The 10,647-nt window shown below is 39.1% G+C and overlaps 1 protein-coding gene across 3 annotated transcripts in view; it reads left to right on the top strand.

Moving 5' to 3' along the window:
- Positions 1-4,240: 4,240 nt before the first annotated feature.
- LOC111867781 (slowpoke-binding protein) overlaps positions 4,241-10,647 on the top strand; it is a 274,904-nt gene continuing 268,497 nt past the window's right edge. Inside the window, exons 1-3 of one of the 3 annotated variants that reach the window (XM_023857928.2) lie at positions 4,241-5,465; positions 7,449-7,609; positions 9,606-9,874. In XM_023857928.2, coding sequence (XP_023713696.1) covers positions 5,194-5,465; positions 7,449-7,609; positions 9,606-9,874 — 702 coding nt within the window. In that variant the 5' untranslated portion in view covers positions 4,241-5,193. The remainder of the gene's footprint in view (positions 5,466-7,448; positions 7,610-9,605; positions 9,875-10,647) is intronic. The other 2 variants (XR_004513370.1, XM_023857930.2) reach the window with 2 other exon arrangements.

Here is a 10,647-nt window from a genome sequence, read left to right as displayed (position 1 = left end):
ATATACGGATCCTCACGCGCCGAAGCCTGGCGAGCAACTGAAGTAGTGTAGACGAAGATTTACGAGCACGAGCAGGAGCACGAGTAATGTGGACACGCCGTTAGATACATCGACTGGAATGGGAGTGGCTAACAAAGAACAAATTAATATAAGAGTTCCGGTTTCTGTGATGTAACGCCTTTTAGCCCGGTGAAAGTCAAACGACGTTTCAGAGGGGTATATAACTTCCGTCTTAAGANCCAGTGCGCATGCCTGTCCAGCGCGACGTTTTAAAAATATAGCCGAGAATCAAACACTATGCGACGCAGCTAACATAGCGAACATAACGTACGTAGCGTACGACAGTCTGTGTGGCCAGCCACATTGGCAATAAAGGGAGATATTTTTCTGTTCGTATAGCGAACATAGCGTACGTAGCGTGCGTCGCGCACGTAGCGCTCTGTGTGGCCGAACCTTAAGAGTAAGCTAAGCAATAATACGAATAGGGCAGTATGCATAGCCAAAGCTCTGTAATTGTTAAAAATTTCAATAGATGAGTCAAGATTCCATTATGTGTTTGTGGTAGTGGTCGATTCATGTAATCGATCTGTAATTTAAGCCTAGTAGATATTGTCAGATTTAAAGTCGTACAGTTGTTTTATAATTTAATTACTAGATTTTATCATCATCCAAAAACAATACTCTCGAATCAGTAATTTCATTCCGCCGGGCGTACCGTATTTTCATTCTAGGTTCAGTGCCCAGGGCATATGTTACAAAAGTATCTAAGTCATTGTCTGATTTTAAGTAAGATTAATTAAACTTTTTTTTTTTGTAATTTAAAACCTACAACAGCTTACATAATTGTGATGCATGTGCACTTGGAAATCATCCCGGGATCGAATTATGTCCTCCAGGATGAAACTGTAGATTCATGAGCGTTTTTCGGGCTGGGGGTGAGTGTGAAATCTGTTAGTCATATAAGTATTGATTTAAGAGATCAATTTACTCCCACGATATGTGAAATTTCCTTTTTTTATTGTGCCGCTGAATTCATTTAAATAAAAAGTACCTTTTGTGCGGTAAACGCATATGTTTTAAAAATTAGTATCGAAACGAACATGAGAAATGTGAAGCACATAGAGAGCGCTATCTGTGTATTACACGGAATTATGCTGAAGTTAATGCATGTTACCTTGCTGCTATTGAACGTCGATAATTAAAGCACCTCAGACCAAAAGTTTACAACTTCTATCCTAATTGTTTATAGAATTTAATTATGTGCTAAGTTTAATTATTCCAGTGACTAAAATTATGTATGAATTTATCTCGGTTTTCGAAATAAACTGAGGTTAGGTCGAACTAATTCAATTCCGAAGCTAACCGCCATTTTATATGACGATGCAAATATTGTTAAGTGGTGACATGCTGTGCCAACGTTCCGTGTAGCCGATATATTCCCAGACTCAACAATGCGATGAGATTACAGCAAAAACTTTCTTCGTTTTAGAGGACCTTGAAATGACATTCCAATTCATTAATCTTTATCATCCACCATTCAACGCTGTGTTATTTATGCGTTGAGAGAGCTTCATTAAAAAATTAAAAAGAGGAAAGCGATGAAACAAATCTTAATTGTTGTTCCGAAATTTGAAAGAGTCTGTTAATAAAATACTAAATTGCTAGTTGTTCTAGATTTGACCTGAACTTACACCATTAAAACTTCCACTTAAGTTTGCAAAGTTCTGTAATGGACTAAGCGTGTGCTTTTCCGTGTGTAAATTGCCTCACATTTTATTTCATAAGTTACATTTACAAGACACTGATATTTATATAACAGGGATAATAGAATTTATCGTACGGGACCAAATATATGTAGGTTAGCGGAAACACTTCTAGGATTTCCTCTCGGTAAGCCTATTAGCAATCACAAATAAGATTTGCAATTACAGAGATAAGTAGGCAAGGTAGACCACATACAGTATTGACCTGCACACAAAGAAATTTGTAGGTGTCATACCAGAAGGAATTTTGTGAAGATTTTTAGTATCTTGGAAGGTGTGTTTCAAGTCAATTTTATCTCATCTCCAGCATGTGAATACTTTCGGACTTCCATTAGGAAGCATTTGCTGAAAAGAAATCTCACCTTAAACACCAATGTAAAATGTGATCATTGTTTCAAACAATATTAGCTGGGACAGACATGCTGGCATGCCACCATAAGCCTGGCATTCCTGGTAAGACGAAGAAGTAATTTAAAATTCCTGTCATTGAATAGATTCAATCAAGTTCACTGACAATATATTTCCAGAACAACTATGTAGTGCTATCTTGGTCTTCGTACTCTCTGAAACACGGTGATTACAATGTATACCATCTGCTTTAAAAATATCAAAAGCTTTCATTTTTTATTTTTTGTGTTTCATATTACTCTCTAATCGAAGACTCAAAAGAATTTGACCACTAGCTTTAAGGAAGTGAGGAAAACACCACTGGATATTTATTCCGCTCACGCCATGTAGTGTACAAATAGCTTTTATATTGTACACTAATCAGCTCTTGACTTGTAGATTGTACAACCTGATTGTCAATAAAGGAAACGAAAAAAAAATATTTCTCTCTGAGTAAGCAGCTGTAATTACTCAAAACAACATTCAGAAGACCGGTATTTGTGACGAAACAACACAGTTTTCTGCCTATGAGAATTGAATTACGAAGAATTTCATACTTCAGGGTGTTAAATGCACTCATGCGCAACCATACAAATGGGGTGGAATAGAAACCTGAAAGATAAAATGAAACATAAGACGGACACCAGACACCGGTCTGCTTGTACCGGTTCTCACGGTCTCTTCGCTTGCGGATTTCTTATTTTTTCTTCTACCCTGAAGATGGAGGCGATACATTCCTCCGAAACATCGGTTAACACCACATCTACACGGTGCCACGTTACAGAAGACTGCTTTCTTAATCTAAATTTATTGTATGCAGCACTAGTTAATTGTGCATAGCCGGACTCAGGCTAAAACCTGTCTTACTTGTCCAGGTTTATACAATTTTTATGTGGACAGTCATGGCGAAAGGGCATCTCTTTGGCCAGCTCAACACGTACTTGCTCTCCGATATAACATGACACTGCATTCTTGCCTTTGTGCTTGAGTTTCCTGATTCTCATTTGTTGAGCAGTTTGACAATATTCAGTTTAATGAAACGTTTCCGTGAAACAGTTTCTATTATTCTGCGAAAGAGCTCGTGAATAAAAGGAAATGAAGGCTTGTGATCAAGACTCGGAAACATAAGAATACTTGCGAGCTTGTTTGTGTTCTTTGCGTTACCACACTGTATAAACCCGTGTCTGCTTCTTCATTGAATGCGGTAGGTCATTCCCCTATCTAGTAATCAACACTCACTCATCTTTCCTGTCGTTAGCCTCAAATCTAAACATTCTATTTGTAGGAGTGATCCATGCCTAAACGCAAAGCCCGCATGCGTATTGACGTGCTGCCTCCTTGACTGATTTGTCTGTTTTGTATCTATTTAAACGTCAGCTTTTTTTCAGAGTCTGAACGTGAAAGCGTATATGTTCCGTCTTTCTTTAATCGGAAGTAAATATTTTAGTTCGCCCTGATTGACAGGTCAGTGCTGGCAGATTCCTGGGCCTATTTTTAAAATTAATTTTGCTGAAAAGCTGTAAAGTGCTGCGATGATTTCTTCTTTGATAAATCTTTAGAGAATTCATGTTCAAGCCATTCGTAGAATTGTGAAATATTTATGCAAAGTATATTATTAAAACATTCTATACATTTGGTCTAGAAATTGTAATCTGATTTTTTATGTGAGATATTATTCATTTTCGCTGTAACAATTTCCGTGCTGCAGTGGAAAATTTTGGAATTTAGTTTTTAAAATTTTAGCCTTATGAATGGCAATAATATTTAGAGCGATTTGGAATGAGGTTTTGCTAGGTCTGCAACTTATTGTAAAGGTTAATTTCTGATGCATTACAGCTATTCAAGTGCTACTTGCATGATCTGTTTGTTAAAATTTTTACTTGAATTTAGAAAGAGATGAAGAGAATTATTTCAACTTTAATGAAGAACCTCAAAAACATGGATACCCTTTTATAGCCCAGGTTCTATCTTGTATATTTAAAAGTATACGCATATTCCTTCACTCAGTTGTATACAAAGAACAGGAATATTTGACTGGAGTGCTCTGTTTCCTTGTTGATGTTCACTACCGCAGCCAAAGCTGTCTGTCATGGGGGATATTTGTTATGAGTTCATCAACCGTACTAAATCGACGAAGCTCAATCACTTGGCGCTCTTAGAGAATGAAGTTGATTTGTGACTAGTGTGTGGTGAACAGAGAATTCATTTTGTGGTTGTTCTTGGAGAAGGTCGAAGTAATAAAATATATGAAAATATTTCAGTGATCAGCGACTACATTTCTTGTGTAATACGGACCGTGCAAGTGTTAATCTGTTTTTAGTAAGTTCAATATTAGAATCTTGCTGGCTGTTTCAGTGTTGCCGCAAGAATATTTTTTACTCTGAAATTTAAATGACTCTGAATATTGAAAGCGTAATATATACTATAATTTGGTTTAACTGTCAGATTGTGACCTTAAATTACTGAACGCACTAAGTTGGTTTATTACAGGAGCAGCTGTTGTTACGAAGAAGAATTAGGTCGAAATTGTTGAGATTTGACTGCACTTTATATTAAATACACAAAATTGATATCTGTTATGTAGATATTTGTTGATGGATATTGACGTGTATTAAGATAGGAGTGGGGTGACATGAAGACAGGATGATTGGGATCTAATCAAGGCTACTTATTAGTTATTAATAAAACAATTTCATAAACTGTCGACCATGGATACCTGTGAATTCATTATGTAATCAATATTTGTATAATTAATTTACCAAAATATTGCATACTTGAAAAATGTATTAAAACAAAGTGAAACCCTTTCTGAAGCCGATCTATTTATCTGTGTTAAGCAAGCACATAAAGAGACGAAGTTTGGTTTGTGCTCTGTTTAGAAGTGTTCGCTATGCTTAACGATGGTGGCAGTAGACTGGAATTCGCAGTTCCCTGAGGCTACATAACAGCGGAGCAGCATTATTTAAACTACATTATTCACTGCAGACAGACCAACAATAAGGAAGCAGACGTGCAGAATTGGGTGGTGGTGGTTGTAGTGTTTATGCGTGTGCGCGTATGGACCATGTTCGAACCTTCGCCGTCCCCCAATCAAGATTTAAGCAGTTACCACATTCCTGGCTTCGAGTATGAGCACTCCCTTGAACTGGATATTCACAGACCGCTCAGGAAACAAATTCTAGATCCCGGTGATGGTGCTGGTAAAAAGAAACCAAAACGTCGTGGACCTTTTTACTGGGGATTAATCAATGTGCTCCCTCGTTCGCGCAAGTCAAAGAATTCCACGGCTACTGTGTGTTTTAACGCTGGAAATGGGTGAGTGACCACACGTATCGGTATAAAATTATTGATTTGTTTTAAGGATGTAATTGTTTAAGTACTTCTTGGAACGTTAATATGCAGCTGCTGTAGACAATGTCTGCTTTTTATGTAGCCCTAACTTTCGTTACCTTGTTCACAAATAACACCATTATATATCAACATGTGCCAGTTTAATTCAGTCAATATCCTCATATGCTATTCATCTAAGATCCTTTCTAAATAATATCCTCTCCTATACACTTAGGTCTCAGAAAATTTCTCTAGATCTATTTTTTTTTTAATTTTGAGGTTAATATTTTTAGTTTTGAGATAAGAATTCTTATGTATTTAAACTTTTACCACTCATGCTACATGCCCTGCCTTATTTTTCTTGATTAATTGCCCCAACAGTTTTAGAGTAAGGGTGCAAATTATGCACTTCTTAATTACGTGATTTCCTTTATTTCCCTCTTTTCCGTTACGAAAAAATGGTTTTATGGAACGCGTGATGCAACCGCAAAAGCCACCATATGGAGTCCTACCTTCCGGGACATAACGCCGTGTAGCCGTGTAGTCAACCGATTTTTCGGAGGCGAAATTCTTCTCTGAAACGTCGGCTGAGTTTCGACGGACTTCACAGCATTATATCCGAGAAGATAGGATTCTTTATAAAGGGAAATGTGTGGTTCTCAGATTCTACACAAGAGCTCATACCGCTAGATAACTGCAAGATCTCGTTCATTTGTTTGTTTTTCTGCCATCAGAAATTCACCCTGCCAATCTTTGAGGCGCATGGACGTTACCTCGAAGAACGGAAACTGATATTTCGTTGACTTGTAAATGGTCACACTCTGTGTTCAAGTAAATTAAACGTAAGGTGAATTTACTCTTAACACTAACATTTTACAGTTGATTAGAAAATCCCTCATTAAGTCTTCGCTTGATTCAGACCAGAACCTTTTTTTTTATCGTCTGCTACCTAAAAATATAAAAAATATAATTTTGCCTGTAGTTCTGTATGGTTGTGAAACTTGGTCTCTGACATTAAGAAAGGAATACAGAGTGAGGATGTTGAGGAAAATATTTGGTCCGAAGAGTATTCAAGTGACAGCAGGTTGGAGGAAACTGCGTAATGAGGAGCTTCATAACTTGTATTCTTCTCCAAATATAATTAGAATGATCAAGTCAAGAAGAATGAGATGGGAAGGTTATTTAGCACGAATGGTAGTGAAGATGAATGCATATAGGATATTGGTGGGAAAGCCAGTAGGAAAGATGCCACTAGGAAGACCAAGACGTAGATGGGTGGACAATATTAAAATGGATCTCAGAGAGATAGAATGGGATGGTATGGATTGGTTAGATCTGTCTGAGGATAAAGACCATTGGAGGCCTCTTGTGAACACGGTACTGAACCTTAGGGTTCCATAAAATGTTGGGAAATTCTTGAGTAACTGCACAATTGGCGGCTTCTCAAGAAGTGCTCAGCTCCATGAGAGTGAAGTTTTCACTTGATTTCGCAAAAGAGTAAGAGACCAAGTTGGTAGCCGCACAATAAACTTTTTCAAATTTGCTTTCAAACATCCAAACAAATCACTCAGGTTTATTTGAAGAGAGCCACGTGGATCAGTACTTTAAAAATTGAATTCTTCTACTGTGTCAGACCGATGTTTTCATGCATACCAAGGGGAATAAAAATGCGGCGTACTAAACTTTTTAATGGATCTGAACATTAAATATTTGTCTGACACCGATCCGGCTAGCTCACCGGCAATGCATCCAATTTGTACGTGTATTCTGAAGTTACCAGCCTAACGTGGGTGCTCTATCACTACTGGGTGATGTTTTACTCTTGTACAAGTTAGCTGCGAGTATATTGAATAAACCGTGGCGTTTGGCACACGTTGAATTGTCCTCAGGATTTCAGACTGACAACATTTCACACTGTCAATCTGATATTAGCGTGTTTATGAGATATTCCTCTGATTCTTCACACAGACATGGCGGTCGGTATGAGTACACGGCGCTGGAAGCGGACTCCAACGTGCACGAGCGGCTGGAACTGGAGCGGAAGGCACGGGAACGCGCCCAAAATGCTTGTCAGCACTATCTGCGGTCGTGTCCGCGATACACCTTGCTGTACCATCTCAACGACATCGGTATGATAGCAGCGAGTTTCCAGTTCCGGGGTTCAGTTCTAGCACAGGCGTTCGAGAACTGCCTCAACTATTCTGGAGTCCACCTGACCCACCGTTCTCTAATATCCCAGGCCGCAAAATGAAATTCATCACATGCCTCTATTTACTGCTGGGGCTATGCATATGTGGGTGTTCATAGTAGAATATCTTCATTGATAAGTACGGAGACAACTGTTCAATGTAACTGTTTTATAATGATAATAGGGTGGGACTAAGCCCCTTGTACTGCGGCCACTTCTGGCCTATTGTACCAGCACTAGATGATAGGTGAGGGTGATTCTGGAGCAATTGGTGGAAAGAAGATTGGCAGGGGAAACCGAAGTACTCGGAGAAAACCTGCCCCAGCGCCACTTTGTCCACCACAAATCCCATTTGACCATACCCGGGATCGAACCCGTGCCGCCGCGAGTGGAAGCCAGCGGCTAACCGCTTGAGCTATGGCGCGACCCAAGCCGGCGACTAAATTTCTTAAATATTGCACGGCCTGATTAATTGGTTTACTATCGGGTTCAATGACAGATTGCAGTGAAATTTTGCTTTCCTTACGATTTTCAAAATTTATGACTAGCTGAGCGGCTGTCAGCTCTCAGGTTGGAATATGCTCTATGAAGTTCGTTGGTTCTGTGTACACATAGTTAATTCTTCAACTGCTTCACTCATGCTCTGAAGAGCTAAGCTCAGGAAAGTTCCGAAATTCTTATGTTCGATAACCTTTTTTCATGCCAACCAACTACAGCTTGTAAGAAGTTAACTTGTGTTCTCAGTTTCTGATTAGCCAGCTATTTGTAATATGGCTGGTACTTTTTCTATTCAAATAAATTGAGCTAAATAGTTTTAATATAATTTCGCTAGTTCTTATAATGAAAATGAAAACGTAAACAGTTCTACGTATTGTACCTCGAAAATATCTCGTTACCAACCTCACGGAACAGAAAATTTATTCAAATGTAGTCACAACTACTTTATTTCGTATTTCAAAGGGCCGATCAACACCGAAGTAAAACGTCTACGCTGACTGTCGTGGTTTCTCTTAGCAGCCTTAAGTGCACGATGCAGCAATATCTTGATATGTATCACAGCATTTCCTTAGGCTTTTCTTATTAATCTGTAAGCAGTGGAGACCAGTCAGCTTCAGCTCGGATACTGTCACGGCCAGTAAACAATTAGAAGCATGTAGAAAGTATATAGACCCAACATATTTATGAAAATTGGTCAGAAATTATATTAGACGCACTTTAGAGTCCAAATTATGAACATATTTTGTGACGCCGAATTGATATGTGTCCAGTTGCCCTAGAAGATGCATCATTACCGATAGAACCTACGTCACACCAAGTGTACACGACAGATGTGTGGGCGTGTTACGCTTCTTAAGGTTACAACTGCAACGTATTTGGAAACAATCTTGACGAAATATCGAGAAACCAAGTAACAGATTTTCTCTTCTGTATAGCACAAGATTGTTCAACATCCAATGTTCTGACATTTGGTAAATGATATATTTAATGAAGAGTTCTATCTTTTAGGTAGGTTGCCGGGCTCTGTTTTCCACCTGCTTTCACTCTGGTTATTGCTTGTCTTATTCTTCAAACCTGAAGATAGAGATGAAATGTTCCTTCGAAACATCGTTATATCCCAGTGGATAGCACTCTTCATAGCCAACTCTGTGAGAACCTCAAGTCCTAGATACATTTTGTGATATTCCGCGACAAACCCGCTCCAGTTTACCAGTCCTGGTTAGCAGGGGTGGTTAGATCGCTTTATGTAATCTTACTGTTGCCAAGCACGGCAAATGAATAGTTTAGGAGAGAAAACTCTTCCATTAGCAATACGAAACGAAAATTAATATTTGATTGGAAACTTAACGAAATATGTGGGACCACGGAGATCCCAGATTATAGTTCGAGAATACAGATCTAGTTCATTAAAGGTCACTAGCACTATACACTTGATGCAGGCTCACGAGTGGACAAGCACTGGTTCGTGGTTCGCGACACATCGATGAAGACGGAGCGCCTCCTCACACTAGTGCCCCTCAGTCCCAACTGCGCCATAGAATGCAACCCCAGCACCAGAGGAACAATCTTAGAACTGTTCCTGGCTCTTCAGCACCCTTACATCTACCCCGTCCTGGACCTGGACTTTCGCGATGTGTCGGGTCAGACCTTTGTTGTCTTGGTTCTGCCGTTCAACAACAAGGGCAGCCTCAAGGACCTTATCTACAAGGTAAGGATTGTAAGAGCTTGCGGCACGGTGCCATTAATGAAACCTCTGCGCATTACGTGGACTAATGCTCAGGCTATAGTAATTTGGTATCTGATATGCTTCTCGATTCCCCTCTTGGTTTCTTATTTAAACATTTTGAATGTGTTGCGTATATTTCGCTTGCTGAAGTAGGAAAGTCTATATTCCATAGCTGTAATAACTTATTCCTATAATTTTCATTTGTCTGTACGTAGGTCCTAGAGCTGCTGCTATTGTAGTTTACGATTTCTAATCTGCAAATATATCAGGGTTCGTACATATATTAGCCACATATATTATCAACGTAAAGTAAAGGTATCCCTGTAACAGGCCGTGGAGGTCCTTAGGGTTGTGAGATGTTGAGGTTCACACATTTTCAAAACAATCGGCTCATAGATGGCGGCAAGGTTTCAGTCCTACGCTCCTCCCGCCCTTTACCCCCAAGAATATTCCAAGAATATTCCTGGTACTCATTTCTGTTAGAGGCTGGGTCGACCCCAGGAAGATAGTGCGACTGGAAGGATTAGGTCAACTTAAAAAAATTCAATGACCTCATCGGAACTTGAACCCGTGACCTTCCGGCTTGTAGCATAGTGCCTCAACCAACTACGCTACCGCGTGCCCCTATTGTCCACGTATGGTAGAATAATTTTATTACAGACTCACTGCATTCTTTAATGAATATATTTTAAGGTTTTTTAATATATTATAATTATTCTTTATATAATACAAGGAACGCAAGGCATCGGCTGATA

Source organism: Cryptotermes secundus, unplaced genomic scaffold (genome assembly GCF_002891405.2).
Source record: "Cryptotermes secundus unplaced genomic scaffold, Csec_1.0 scaffold116, whole genome shotgun sequence".
NCBI lineage: Eukaryota > Metazoa > Arthropoda > Insecta > Blattodea > Kalotermitidae > Cryptotermes > Cryptotermes secundus.
The sequence above is the reverse complement of the archived record's forward strand: the minus strand, read 5'-3'. Positions and strand labels throughout refer to the sequence as shown.